The 15,227-nt window shown below is 39.9% G+C and overlaps 1 protein-coding gene across 3 annotated transcripts in view; it reads left to right on the plus strand.

The window, feature by feature from the left end:
* The window catches only part of LOC132129421 (nucleolar protein 4-like), a 97,328-nt gene that overhangs the window by 5,183 nt on the left and 76,918 nt on the right, over window positions 1-15,227 (plus strand). For all 3 annotated transcript variants that reach the window (XM_059541007.1, XM_059541008.1, XM_059541009.1), the window contains exons 2-4: window positions 10,145-10,300; window positions 12,293-12,404; window positions 14,553-14,662. In XM_059541007.1, the coding sequence (XP_059396990.1) occupies window positions 10,145-10,300; window positions 12,293-12,404; window positions 14,553-14,662 (378 nt within the window). The remainder of the gene's footprint in view (window positions 1-10,144; window positions 10,301-12,292; window positions 12,405-14,552; window positions 14,663-15,227) is intronic.

Raw genomic sequence — 15,227 nt, forward strand, 5'->3', positions numbered from 1 at the left:
AACTTAAATATGTGTGAAATATAGCTCTCTCTGTCCTCAGTTGTACATTTTTGTGTGTAGTCTAGCCTCTTCTGTGTTTAAGACAGCATCTCAACTGTGATGGCCTGTTTTATCAGTCCATTCATCTCAGTGCCCTAAAGGAGACCCAAATGCTGAGCTAAATGATTCTGTATTACTGAAAGCACCTCCCTGGGCACACACTGGGTAGAAGTGCTTGATGGTTGTTTGTGGTCAGCCATGTGCAGGTGTACAGAAGAGAATGTGCTTGTGATCTTTGTCATCATCATGGGCCATGCCCTAGCAGTTGGAGTGGGAGGTGTTTTTGTAGTGTTTGCCTAGATGGTCAGTGAGCTGTGACATGTTTTTTTCTGATTATCTACGAGCATGCTGGCTTTTTTTTTCAGCATTTTGTGCCGTCAGCATCTCAATAACTCTGTTCTTTTTTTTTTTTATTCAGTTGTGCTGCTTCTACCTGTTTTGAAAACTAAAATTGTCCCAATAAAAAAGTGTGTGTGTATGTATGTATGTGTATATATATATATATATATATATATATATATATATATATATATCACTTATTTATTTGGTCATGGGTTAGGTCATGTATAAGGAAAAGTAAATACTTAACAGCAAGTATAGGCATGCCAATAAACAACTAGTTAATAGTGAGAACTGGTCCCGTTGTGTTACCAAAATAGTATAACATTTTATTATCTGCCATTTATCACTTATCAGCCATATTGCTAAAATGATTAATTTACCTAAGAAATGGACTGGAAGACATTTTCATGTAATTATGACCAGGTCATGTGGCCACCAAAGATGAGTTTATTCACAGCACCCTCTACCATCCAGTCGCTGTTACCTGGGGCTCATATCTCTTACACACACACACACACACACACACACAAAAAGCAGGTTTAGAAGACCAGCTGGTAAGAGGTGTGTCTGTGTGTGTGTTGTATAAGAACAATGTTCTGAGTGGTTAATCATTCAGAGCAAGTGAAGAGCAAGAGTTTGTCACATCCACTGACTGCTCATCAAGAGCTCTCGGTCTGTTCAGCTTCGCAACAATGAGAGAACCTGAGAAAACCTCTCGCTTTCTTTCTCTTGTCGTCCTTTCCTCCTTCCCTCAGATAACCAGTGCGCGCACACACAGTGGTCCTGACCCCCCTCTGCTAGTTGAGCAGCTGTAGATGCAGCTCCGGCAGTAATTGTTGTAGTGAGTGTTCAGGCTAACAGGAGCAAAGGAAGAGGGGGATGAGAGGAGAGGGCAGAAGCTGATAAAAAGATGAATGCATTGGAACAGAGTTGTTCTGTTGCTTAAGGGGCAATACGCATGTTTGCAGGGCAGCTAGTGGTCTCTAGTGTGCACACACAATATCCTCTTCTCTGTGGGATTTCATTAAGAGCTCATAGAGGTAACTGTGTCACACAATTCAGCAAACTCTGTTTGAAGAAAATGTCATAAAACGGGCACTACGATGTTAGGCAACTAAAGTGTTGTTTTTAAGTGTTGCCCCTTATGTAACAAAAGTATATGGGAATGTCCTGCAAAATATAATTTTACATAATACAGTAGTGCTGAAGAGTAGAGTCAATGGTTAGGATGATGATTGGCCAAACACCATATGTTACTTTATTTAAATTAATGGCTGTTCATTTCAGGACCGTGATAGTCTGTTCACTAAGCGCTTTATGAGCAGGTTTATGTCAGCTGCTGAGATGCTATAGCATTGGTAAAGCATTACTATGCAGTTGTGAAAGTGCATTGTGTGTTGATATGCTGTTTCTAAGGTATTTTTGGTTGGTTGCTAACAGGTTCCTTACTGGAAAAAACCTCCAGCTAAAACCTTAAGTTGGTTGGCTGGTCTTAGCTGGAAGTAGCTGGAAGTACCCCTTTAAAACAAGACTGCAAACAAGGTATGACCAGGCTAGACATTAGCTTTAGCATGCACCGCTAATAAACTGATCTCATGACACTGACAGACACTGAGGTTGTGTGTGGAATGAATGAGAGAGTAGAAGAGAGCACGGTGTCACACTCTATCATAGTGGAACTAATTGATTTTAATGAAGTCAGTGTGAAGCTACTTTTGATTACTGCAAATAGAGTGACTGGTTCTGAATATTCATGGGGTATTCACAAGTTTCATATCTAAGGTGCCTTCACACAAAACCACGCCTTTCATTTGAAGCATGCTCTATAATTTGGCCTCCCAAGAAGGCCAGTCATATCTGTGGCTGTAGATTCAGCTGGGGAGCTGTGAAGACTGATGAGAATGAGAAAGTGATTTATTTATGAATTCGAGAGAAGAGGAAGTGTAGTTCCACCACCCTGGAAGCAGAAATGCATACACACAGCTGACAAAATGATTAGTTTCATCTATCACCCGTGAACAGAGAAATGTCTAATTTTCCTGTTAACTAGGAGATTAATGTTATGCGACTGAAACTACTGGAGGAACCAGGTTCAGAAATAAATGATGTAGCGGTAATATAGAGAACCGTGTACAGCTTTTGTGTGCTTCTAGTGACCGATCTTCAGAGGCCAAACATTATGATTTTTTTTTCAATGCTAATGTTGCAGATATTTACAAAGCAGAGCCGGAGGACAATAAAATTGAAGTTGATTTAAGCTGAAGGGTGTACATCTGGTTTAGACATTAACCAGACCGAGTAATTAAAGTAATTTAAATACAATATTGACGATGAAATTCACCATTGAATTTAATGATGTCATCATCCAGCTCAGTTCAGTTTAAATAGTATTTGTGCAATGAAGTCAATGATATTGCTGTAAATGAAGTGTCCCCAACTAAGCCAGAGGCGACAGGGGCAAGGAACCAAAACTCCATCGGTGACAGAATGGAGAAAAGCCTTGGGAGAAACCAGGCTCAGTCGGGGGGGTCAGTTCTCCTCTGACCAGATGAAACCAGCAGTTCAATTCCAGGTTGCAGCAAAGTCAGATTGTGCGGAGGACTCCACTAGTTCCTGTGGTCATGTCCCGGTGGTCGTCTGAGACAAGGTCTTTACAGGGGGTCTGTATCTGGGGCTCATCTAGTCTCATCTCATCTAGTATATACTTGTACAGTTTTGTGTATGAATTGAGGTGTTTTTTTTTTTTTTGGTCATCCAGCATCAGAGATTGTTAGCCCTGTCCCTTCTGCCTTGCAAGGAAAGCTGTGACAGTTGAATGCATGATGGTTTCTTTTTTTTTTTTGTGAATGCGAATCATCCTCATATTTAATGTGCACTTTTTCTTTTATGGAGTTTTCAGTGTAAACGCATTCCTTACAAAGCAAGCAAAGTGTAATGCACCTAGTGTTTTTTGTTAGATTTTGGGGAAAAAAAGAACAGTAATTTGCTAATAATTAACAACCGCTCCAATACTGGCTGCTTATCTGGCCTGGGTTCTTATTTGCAGCTGCATCACTGCTGAGAATACAAGAGCTAACAGACTACAACCAGTCACTCATCTTCATATCCACCGTCAGGGTATCACTGCGTCTGCTTGCTGTAGTGACTGCAGGACAGCCTGTGAGGTGAGTGGCTGCGTATACTGGTCTCCCTGCATTCCTGCGGTTGCCATGGTGAAGAGTCTCGGTGCTCTAGAGCAGGAGAAATTAACAATGTTTTAATTGGCTCCAGGCTCTGAGTTACAGTGTGCCTTATCGCTACACTGTCATTTGCAGTGCATTATCATTCACTCTGCATATGCACTCACTCAGGTTTGTGTGTTTGTGGCCTCTTTAAGTCATAATGGAGCAGTGTAACCCCAAGTGTGTGTCCAATCTCATTTCCAACACACACACACACAGCTCATTCTCTGAGTTAATATGGCCAATGTCAATGTGCTTCACCAATAGAATACACAGCACTTCATCGAGCAAACTAATTGCATGCTTTACTGGGGGGACGACATGGCCATAGTGCATAAGGAGAGGAGAGATGGAGAGAGGAATAAGGGAAAGGAAATAAAGTTGAGGGTATATATTTGAAAAGCCTTATGGGACTGAGAGAGGGCAGATCAAGAGAGTAGGTCTGTTCTGAAAGCTCGTGAGATGCCCTGATTACTACAGCCTACACGGGCAGCTGTTTTCTAAATGTGCAGTCACTTTTATCTGTTGTTCACCGAAATTTCTTAGGTGAAATCATGGCATTCCAATAGGAGTCCACAAAATGGGAATTTTTGGGTGACACTAAAGTTCCCCATGCAGAAATCTATATTGTTTGAAAGTGACTGCTGTGTTAGCTTTGATTTTATATATAGCTACACTATTGACGATAGACAATGGTCTTTTTTTGCTAATTCGAATACACCTTAAGGCAGTATCCTTACTGTTATTTGAACCTCACAAGTGACACGAATAGCAACACAAATAGCACTCCTCCTGCAAGGATAGTGAAGAAACAAAACAAAAAACAATGATGGACCAAAAATTTTTTATTTATTAAAAATAAATAGAAATACTAAAACAAAAACCTGTTAACTTATTTAATCCAATTATTTGTTTCTATAAAATAATACTAACAAAACTCAAACACTACCTAGAGTAACAGTATGATAATTTCTTATGATTATGGTGATCTAAATGATCATGGTTTATCAGTACTATCACGGTATTTTTCAAATGTGCTGGATATGTTCAAAAAGTACACTCTCAGGAAAAAAAGGTACTAAAGAGTAGGGCTGGATGAGTAATCGAAACCGAAATTCAGAACCTATAACCGACTTAATTTTCCCATGCCGGTTATTTCAGTTTTTTAATCCTGTTAATACTTCCCCCTTAAAAACATACTACCGTGTGTGTAGCCACATTATTCTGTCCCGTTCAGTCAGTGGCATAAAAGCAAAACACGGAGGTGAACGCCGGTTCAACACATAGTGATGGCGCGCGAGCGGTGAGCCTTGCGTCTTCACTAAACTTTGTCAGTTGTATTTGTTTTATGGTTTGGACATTCAAGCGATTAGACGGTCGGATGTGTATTATTATTTCGAGCTCCCATGTTCGCGCAGCTGCACTGTGGCACGAACACTCATATAAACCGTAGCTGTGAAGATCGTGCGCACAGAGCAACACAGAAACTAGTTGTCAGCGCTGTCCTGTGATTTATTACTAAAGTAGCTTAGAATCTCAATTTATTATAGCATATTTTTCTACTTTTGAAGGAACTAGGCTATTTACAACCCACAGCTTCACAATAATATAGAGACAGTATGACTAATTCACACAAGTCACTCGTACTGGTACGTTACTGTGCTAATTTATCTTTATCTGATCTTTATTTATCTCTTACACCGAGCAATAATCTATAAGAAATGTTACGAACATAAAGTAACTGCTGATAGTGAGCTATGATGTCAGATCGCGCTTTCAATAGGAAAAACTATCCCACCTTTAATAGTCGATCTCAACCGTCTGTCTGAGGTCAGTCTAAAAAGATCCTCAGGACAGTTGACAGAACGCTGCTGCGTGTCGTCATGAAAGCGTATCATTTTCACGTGTTATTAAACTTTGCCACTTGCCAATTTAACCATTCAAAAAACTTTAAAGCATTCAAACACAAGATGCGGAAAAGCTGAACTGAGCAGCTGGTTACTCGCGCTGTGCTCGGTGCGCACGCAGAGGGAGAGCCGCGTCTCACAGACGGTAACACCGAACTGAGCTCTCCTTAGCGGAATTGCTAATTCAACCTTTTCACACCACAGACTAAACACAATTAATCATTGCTTGGTAATTGGCCAACAAAGTATTGACTGTTGTATGAAGTTTTGTTTGATTGTAATCCATTACATATTTTTCCATCAAAGTTAACTAATATTTTAACTAATATCTTGAGTTCTTGTCATATTTTCTTACCATTTTCTAAACTATAGCAAATAAACTGATAATGTGAGAAATGTTGAAGGTGTCTGAATAAATTTTGGTTTGACTGTATGTTTAATTTTTACAGTGCTATTTTACATTTAATTATTCGGTTTCTGTACCTGGACACTTACAAACTTGAACAAACGTAAACACTGTGTAAATAGCACAAACAAATAAACAGAACGAACATACAAATTAAACACTTTCAAACAGGGCCCACTGGTACAACCTGCACCGGGGCCCCGCTGACCCCAGCTACGGCCCTGCTTACAGTACAAACCTTGTCTGTGAACTATGAGGGCAAAAAAAACAAAACAGAAACAAAATAATCTTTCTTTAATCGTAATCGAGGTAAAATGTTCAATTAATCGAGGTTTTGATTTTAGGCCATAATCGTCCAGCCCTACTAAAGAGACCATTTTGGTACATTAAAGGTACATATTAGTACTTAAAGTGTACAAAAGTTTACCTTTTTGAAAAGATACAGCCCCAGTGGCAACTTTTGTCCTTTCTTCTTAGTGTAAAGAAACCATGATGTCCGGATTTGGCAGAGTTTTCTATTAAGTATAACAATGCAGCACACAAATACTGGGTAAAATAATAAAGTTTTAGTTGGTACTGATTTTGACGCAGTATTTAAGCTTGCAGGTGGATATGGTAAGGATCGTGACTTTTCCTGACCAGGCGCCAAGTGCTGCCAATCACAACACACACATTGGCCCAGCTCAGAAGGCAGGCCTTCAGTTGATATAGGAACTATTGAGCCGTTTATGACAGACTGGGGAGCGAGGTGTTGTGATTTATGTAAAATATGTGAAAAATAATGTTTTTCGAACAACCTAGTGTGAGAGGCTGTTCTAGTACACGGTACTAAAGGGCATAATAGGACCCCTTTAAAATTTGGACAAACAAAAGTATCTTAGGAGGCTGCATAATTAAGTTTGCTACATCTTTGAATGGTCTTCAGGGCAGGAGCTTGCCAATGACGCCTTAAAATGCTGCCTCTGTGGGACGCTCACAGGGGTTTGGAACGAGCAGATGCATGTGCGATATTCCCCTCCTGCTCTCTCGTTAGTCTTGTGAACACGCACGGACTCCATCATTTAGCCGTCAGTTTGTTTATCTACGCAGCCGTTTGCCAAGATTAGCCTATAAACTGTCACCGCCTGTCACAATTAGCACTAACCCAGTCAAACTCATTTCACTCCCACTCGATCCTGTCCATCTCTCCTCAACAGATAAAACCCTCTTCACACCCCCTGTGCCACACATTCCCTCTTATTTCTGTAAATATTTTTTTTGTCCTGTTTTCTAGGAAAAACACAGAAATGTCTTTAAAACTATAGATTTACTTGAAGCAGTTCTGCCTTCTGGATGTGTGCCAAAACATAAAGCACACATCCTGGAGAGGGTACAAGCCCGCTGTTGGAAATTAGGGCAGACAGGTTTGGCCAGGCCCTGTCTGCTGTATTTCACTATCGTTAATGTTTGTCACCATCAGCAGGTTTTCCGCCCTTAGTTTGTCATGCTGAGCTTGTTGTGCAGGTGAGCAAGTCCCAATTTCTGCAGTTTTATAATTTTATTGTTTGCTTGGATGTCTGTATGTTGGTGGGGGGTTGGTGTCTGTCTCTTCCTTATGGCTGAGCACACATGTCTGAAGGGCTTCTCCCCTCCACTGAACTCTTCCCAATCCCTCCATCCCTTGTTTCCAGAGATGTGGAGACATGGGGGAGCTGCCGTTGTTGCCACTCCTGCTCCGACCCAGCTTGTCTCCTAGCAACAGGGCTGTTTGGTCCGGGACCTGGGAGTGGAAGCAAGAGAGAACAGAGTAGCAGAAAGGAGAGAGGGATTAAAAGGGAAAGAGGGAAAGCTGTAATTATCTGGTGCTGCTGGAAGGATCGAGGGCCTGGAGAGATGGAGTGAGGGAGAAGACAGTGAGGTTCAGGGTTAGAGGTGCTGGTGTTCATGGAGGGGGATATGTGAGAAATCATGGGAATGGGGGAGGTAGAAAAAGGGTGAGGCTTTAAAAACGGCACAAGCATCCGCTTATAGAGGTGGAGTGAAGGAGTAATTCTCCTCTGCTCATTTCAGGCAGTCTGAAATGGTTCCCTCCTGCCTGTTAATGGATATTTAGTAATGTACACTAAAATCATAGACCGGTTTAAACTGCCCAACTATATAAAAGTGAGCTTTTTTGGTACTTTGTGGGTAAAATATTTTTGTACATGTGTATGTTTTAACATTTGGTTAATTTGACTAGCATCTACCAAAGATGAATGAATCTGGACCCTTGTAAATCTGCAACCATGTTTGTGGTTGAGAAAAAAAAAAATCTTTTTACTTTGACCCTGTGCAGGCTTTGGGGGGGGGGGGGGGGGGGGGTTCTTTCTCTGTCCTGTCCTCAATGCCTTGAGGTGTGCCCTGTGTGTTAGTATGGGCATGCAGAGTATGTGCACGAGTGTCCTGTCTGCTGCGCCTGAAGGTGCTGCGCTGACCCCCTCCCTCCCGTGTCCCACATTGGCGCGTGTGGTTGGGCTGCTGCTGTCACACACACTATCATCCCAGGCCGCTGATGTGCCCCGCAACGCTGGGAAAAGGGGGGTGGGGGGTTGAAGGCCGAGCGGCATCATGCTACAGCAACATGAATCTCTAACACACACACACAGACACACACACACCCATTGGCAGAGCCTGGCACACGTGTCCTATCTCCTGAAGTTAATGTAGTGGAGTGGAATCCAGCAGTAAACATGTGAGCGCCTGTTCCATTACTTCAGCACTTCATTGTGTGTCAGAATGCTTTCCTAGTTTCGTGTTTAGAGTAGAACTATTCATATACCACAACACAATGATTTGTAAGAGGAATATATGTTATGATTAATACTAAAAGTCAGTGAGGCACTACTTTGCAGATCCACCCTAGCTGCCATGGCAACCCCGTGGCCCTGGGTCTGAGTGAGGGAAGAGCATCACTGCATGTGATGCAGGCAGTGAAAGGAATAGAAGATGCGGATGGTGATTTGAGTTAGCTAGTCCAGCACTGACTTGGAGGTTCTGTGCGTGTCACATGACCCTACTGCCCCACACACCTACTGAAGAGGCATGAAGGAGTTACCGTGGTAACGAGGCTGACCCTCTGATGGAAGCGGAGGGTCATATAAATGACCCTCATATATATATGAAAAGATATTTTTGATGATAATACTTCCAAGAACCAAAGCATATTAATGATCATCAAAGTATTACCATCTGAACCGTGGTACTGCCTTAGTACATTTATTTCAAGTAATTTTTCAAATAAAGTAGTTTTTTTTTTGATGACAATGCAGAAATACAGGGGAAATAAATCTTCCAAGATGTTTGTTTTATAGTTGTTTTAAGTATATATCACATTCACCGTGATCTGACCCTTTCTTCCCCTAAGGAAAAACATCTCGTCTCTCCAGCGTTGCTCCTTATATGGGAGAGGGGAGATTCTTCCCAGAATTCCTCTTTCAGCCTTCTTAAAAAGTCCTCCTGAGAATCAAAGCCTTTGTCTGTATTGCAGAGTTGTTTTTAGATCATTTTAAAATCGGTTTTGTTCTTGTATTATGAATGGTTTTATTTACTGTTGTTTAACATATTGTTTATTTAATTTTTCCTCATTTTCCCTGTCTCTGTTCAAGAGGAATAATGTTGGAAAGTTACAATGTTTCAGTGAAGTAGAGACCGATCTTTTCTTCCGAATTGTGATGCACAGCCATATTATCAAAAAAGAAATGTTGGGCAGGACTTGGTTCTGTACATTGGATGTTGATTGGATGGCATTCATTACCAAAGAAGATCATTCCAAAACCTTTATTAAAAAATTCAACATATGCATGGATTAATCTATCTAACTCCATGTAAAAAGAAGAAATATTTAAAGCAAACCTATTTAAATAAGATGCCAATGTTATTTTTGCCGCTAGCCCCTAGCAGCTGACAGTAGTGCTGGTCTCATAAGTGATCTTTTATGCTTAGAAGATAACATTCACAAATCCAAACTGTATTCATAAATGGCTTTAAGGTCTTCAATCCTTTACGGCTAAACGAGAGTCTGGTATTGAACACACACATACTTGTTCTGGCACTCTTATTCATTTAACAAAGGAATTATTTTTAAAAGATAAAATAGTCATCTCTAATCATATGACCAAAACCCTGTTGTTTTACTGCACAGATTTATGTGCTGTGATAATCACTATTTGACTGTTTATCTATGAATATCTATTTTTCTGTGTGATTTTTAGTGTGTGGATGGGAGCTCAGGGCCGGAGAGCTCCTCTCTGAAGAGGGTCGCTGTGGTGGAGGACTTCTATGACATCATCTATGCCATGCACGTGGAGATCAGCTCCGACCTGGCCAAAGCACCCAAACACGCCGGACAGAAGAAAACATACAAAGCGGTGAGTAAAGCATGGAACTTCTTTCTCATAGTCTCTGATCAGACATGGAAGTATGTCTATGGTCTCATATAGTTCAGATTTAATACTCTGTGCGGCACTTTTTGACTGCCTTTATCTGTCTGTCACCTAAAGTGTCCCTTCCTCTGTCAGCTTGATTTATTTCCTCTGATTCTTCTGAACCGAAGCGAGCGGCTCCTGCTGTGTGTAGTCCTGGTGTGAACTCTAGTTGAGAATCGCTTGCCTCTGTGAATTCTGGGTGAATCAGTCAGATGCAATATTACCCAATAAATGAAATCTGGAGGCTATGTAGGACTCTTTTGTTTCTTTTTTCCTCTTTCTGCTTTTATATCAGTGTCTTTTCTTTCCCTTTACATATTCCTGCAATCTCATTCTGTATGTTTTTTTTTTGCAATCTTATGTGCATTTGTTTCTCTTTGCATTAGATTTTTTTCTGCATTTATTCTTTTTCTCTTTATGCATTTATATACAGTATATCTGCATTTATGTATCTGCATTTCTTTTTGTCTTTTTGAATTTGTCTTTCTGCACTTTTTCTTTATTCATTTCTTTGTCTATTTACGATTTTCCTGCATTTACTAATTTCTTACAGTAAGTTCTCATGTTTCGCATTTCTTTATTTTTCTCTAAGTGAGTTTCTGTACATTCTTTTCTGTTTACTGTTTTTATCTAAATTTCTTTCTCTACATTGTTGAAGCCGGAGATAGGGATCAGTTCATATTTATGTCTGCGGTGAACATCTTTAGAACTCTATCACACATGTGCTGTCATGGAAATGTAGGAAGTGAGAGTGGCATGGGCCGCTCTCATCTGGTCTGGTGGTTGTGCTGACGTCCACCGGTCCAGTGATGCTGCCCTCTCTTGGACCGTTACAAAAGTGGATGTTGGCTCTCATGTGCATTTACAGTTGATATCTTAAACACACAAGCTATTGTATATAAATGCATAATTTAGTTTTTGGTTTTGTTACATTAATAATTCCTGTGATATGTTTTATACACACGCACACATTGTGTCCTCTCCACTGTTTCTTGTCCCTCTCGTGGTTGACAGCTGTGTGTAAGGGGAGGGCAGGACCCTGAGCAGAGCTTCTCCCTGGGCATCAGTATTTGTGTGCCTGCTCCTCTTAGGATCTCCTGGAGCAATCAGAGGTCCAAAAGTCTAAGACTACTTGTGAAAACGCTTTTGCTTTTTGTTTTATTCTTCAACATTACATCACCAGTAATAGTTTCACAACTTTGCTAAACTTTACAATCAATGGTATTGAAATGAAGGAATTAATAAAGACTATTCACAAATAAGAAAAAAATATATGGATGGTGCACTTCACTAGAAAAATGAAAGAATAAATAATTATTTTCCATTTTCACATTGAGTAACAACAGCTATATGGTTACTTGTGCAATCCCCTGCAAAACATTTAATGAAATGTAAAAATGAAATGAATAAACTCATAAATGAATGAATATTTTGCATAAAGAATAATCAAGATTTTAACATTTTAGGTAATAGCAGCTAAATAAGTACTTGTCCAAACAAAATGCCCCAAAATTAAAATGTAAATGAATAAAAAATGTAAAGCGAAAATATTGAATACATTAATCAGTGAAAATTTAAGCATACAGTACTGTATATTAAAAATCAAGATTATTAACATCAAGTAATCTCAGCTGCACAAGATGATTATACTTGTGCACAACCCTTGTAAACCTTATTCGAAGAAGAAATAAACAAATAGTCCAAGGGGTTTACAGGGTTTATTATTATTTATTTATTTTTTGCATTTTCTTTCCATATGTTAAATTGTTGCTATCATTTCTTATCTGAAACCATTTTAACATATTAAGCAAAAAAGCTTTGGCTCTACTGAATCTGAAATCTATGCTACTCAGAGTTTAGGTTTGAAGGATCAGTGAGTCTAAACGAGTTTAACCTGATGTGTGAAGTTTAATCCGGTTTGTGCTTGTGTGTCAGATAGCGGAGACATATGCGTTCCTGCCCAGAGAGGCGGTGACCCGTTTCCTGATGAGCTGTGGAGAATGTCAGAAGAGGATGCACATCAGCCCCAGTGGTGCAGAGTTTAAAGGTATCGTACCAACACCACACACACACACATACACACAGGCTAACCTGTAATACATTAGATGTAAGGGGTATGGCTTTAGGCATGAACTCCAAAGGGGGTTTGCGAACATCTCATTGACTCTGCTTCCAAAGGGCCGGCAAGGTAGAAAGCATTCATTATCATATCTTTATACATATTCAAACCCATGAAACTTAATTGGATAACTAAGATAATGTCTTTTAAGAAAATCCCCTTTCGTCCCTTTTGTCCCCTGGCTCACCCTGTAACGAGCTTCCCCCATCGCACCAGCCTGAAGCTACTGAAACCACCTCTGGCCACACCTCCTCCCACACACACACACACACACACACACACACACACACACACACACCTCAACACTCTTTGATTAGGCTGCAGTCACTGCAGTGTCCTGCTAGTCAATTAGCCCAATTACAGGCCTTTTAACAAAGAAAATGCCTCTAAATCCAGATTTATTTCTACAGAGAGAGCGAGTGATTGTGGGTGGAATCCATTGGGGGTGAGATTTTGATTGGGAAATTTTCACTAGGACGAAAAAAAATAAATGGATAAAACTCAGTTATTGGACAATTTGGTGAAACTGCGATCCCAGTTAGTCCGACCCCTGCAGTGCGGGTTTCTAATCAGAAGACCTGCCCTCAAACGTCCCGCTCGCTGAGATTAACAGATAGACAACACCTCCCGGGCCTGAACTGTCAAAGCGTTGTGTCAGCGTTGGGTTTAGGTTGGGTGTTGCTCATAAAAAGAGCAGCTAATTGGCTTCTTGCCCATGGGGGTGCGCAGAGCCCCCCCAACCCTCCCTCCAGCCGGCCGTAGGAAAGTTCAGTGCTGAATTATTCAGAGTTATTAATTACTGTACACTCGCTCTGTCTTTAATTGACAGTCAGACTGTGGTAGATATCGTCTCATTTATCCACATATCTGATAATCTAATATTACTGATATAAAGAGCCACTGAAGTGTACTTAATAGAAAATGATGTTGAATGAAACCTTTTACATCAAAGTACATTTGAAATCATTGTTTTTAATGATCTTTCACCAGGCTTTAAAGAAGTATGCTTATTTTGATGTTGACTTACAAACCAAAGCGCATTTAAAGCACTTAATTATAATTTTTTACTGTAGTGTTATTTGATATTAAATTTAAAGATAATATATTATACTAAATGATAACCTCTTTACAAAATAATTATACATTTATTTTAAATACATGATATACAGGTTTCAGTTAAAATTACTTTAAAAGTTACCATGTTTTACCATGCTTCAAAGACATCGAAAGTAATTATGAAAATAATGACCCTAAACCTGCCTTTTTAGCATTCTGACAAAACTGGAAATCATCTGAAAATCCTTTTTGTCTTTAACCGTTATTATGTTGGTTTTCGCGGTGATCTAGCTCCTTAAGGATTTATTTTAGTTTGTTGTGGTAAATCCATATGAAATGAGAAACTGAGGGTGATCAATACACGGCGAACAGCTCATCCATTACCGTGTGTATGTGTGCGTGAGATTATCAGCAGGTAATGGCTTGCTTCATGGCTCTTTTAACTCAAAGCTGATAAAATCCATAAACGAGAAGGCTGTTATGTGACTAAAAATGCTTCCACGTTCATGAAGTCTAAAGGAAATTGTTAGGAATTCCTTATGTTTTAGACCACATGAAACTCAGGAGGACCATATACTGACAGTGCACTTAAAATAGTGTGTATATGTGTGCATAAATGCACAACGAGATGCTACACAAATCGGGCATAATTATTGTCAACATCAGAAGCATTACACAAACATTCACAGGATATCGGTACAGTGGCTTTGGAGGAAAATATAACCGCTGTAGGCGGAGAGTGGATTTAAATTTTTAACCATTCCTCTATGCATATTTATGCAATTTGCATATGATTTATTTTTTTTTATAATAAGGCCTTTGTTTGCAATTAATCTGAGGCAGAAGTGTGCCTGCAGAAAACACTAGGGCAGATACTGCCCTCTAGAGACAGTTTAGAGAAATAACATTTACTGTACTCCCACTTTATATGAATCAGGTACAACAACAGAATTATTAACTTTTCCAGTCATGATCATATTTGTATGGCCTCACTGTTATAAATCTCTTATGCTTTCTCAGAGAATAACCAACCATGTTCTCTGATGGCCGACCTCATAGACTACAACATGCCCCTCACGACAACCTACTTGAAACAGAAGAAACTACAGTGCATGAATAACAACGAGCAGGTACAGCAGTCTTCTCTAACATTTCTACATGTTTACTGACTGACATACATTCAGCGTGTAAACGGCCAAGTCTCATTTCAGTCCATCCAGATGGCACCGCAGACATCATTGTGGGCGTTGTGCATTACTGACAGAAGGTGTTTTACTTGCTGCTGCTTATAATGTGTAGTAATGTGAACGCTGGCACATAGGCCAGCTGTGGGTGGATGGGAGTTTGTGTGCTGTAGTATTTAGAAGGAATGGTGGTTAGTTCTGTTCTTGTTAATACAGGTGTTATAAGCAGCTGGCTAATTAGCTGAGGTGTGAGAAAACCGGTAAAGTGCTGATCTAATGAAGAAAGGTGAACCGTTCTTTACAGTCTTGAACCTCAGTTTTGTACACATAATGAAATGTTTTCAACTCTGTAGACACTGCTTGCGATCATCATGTTTAGTCTAAAGGCCCATTCTTCACATCAAGGACAATAACTAAAAGTTTGAGTTAAAAAACTGGACATTTTGAACATTTAAGAGAACGTTCAAAAATGATGCTTTCAGAAGGTTTCAAAAACACATTTTTGTTAGCT

The sequence above is a fragment of the Carassius carassius genome, chromosome 46, assembly GCF_963082965.1.
Source record: "Carassius carassius chromosome 46, fCarCar2.1, whole genome shotgun sequence".
In the NCBI taxonomy this organism is placed as follows: domain Eukaryota; kingdom Metazoa; phylum Chordata; class Actinopteri; order Cypriniformes; family Cyprinidae; genus Carassius; species Carassius carassius.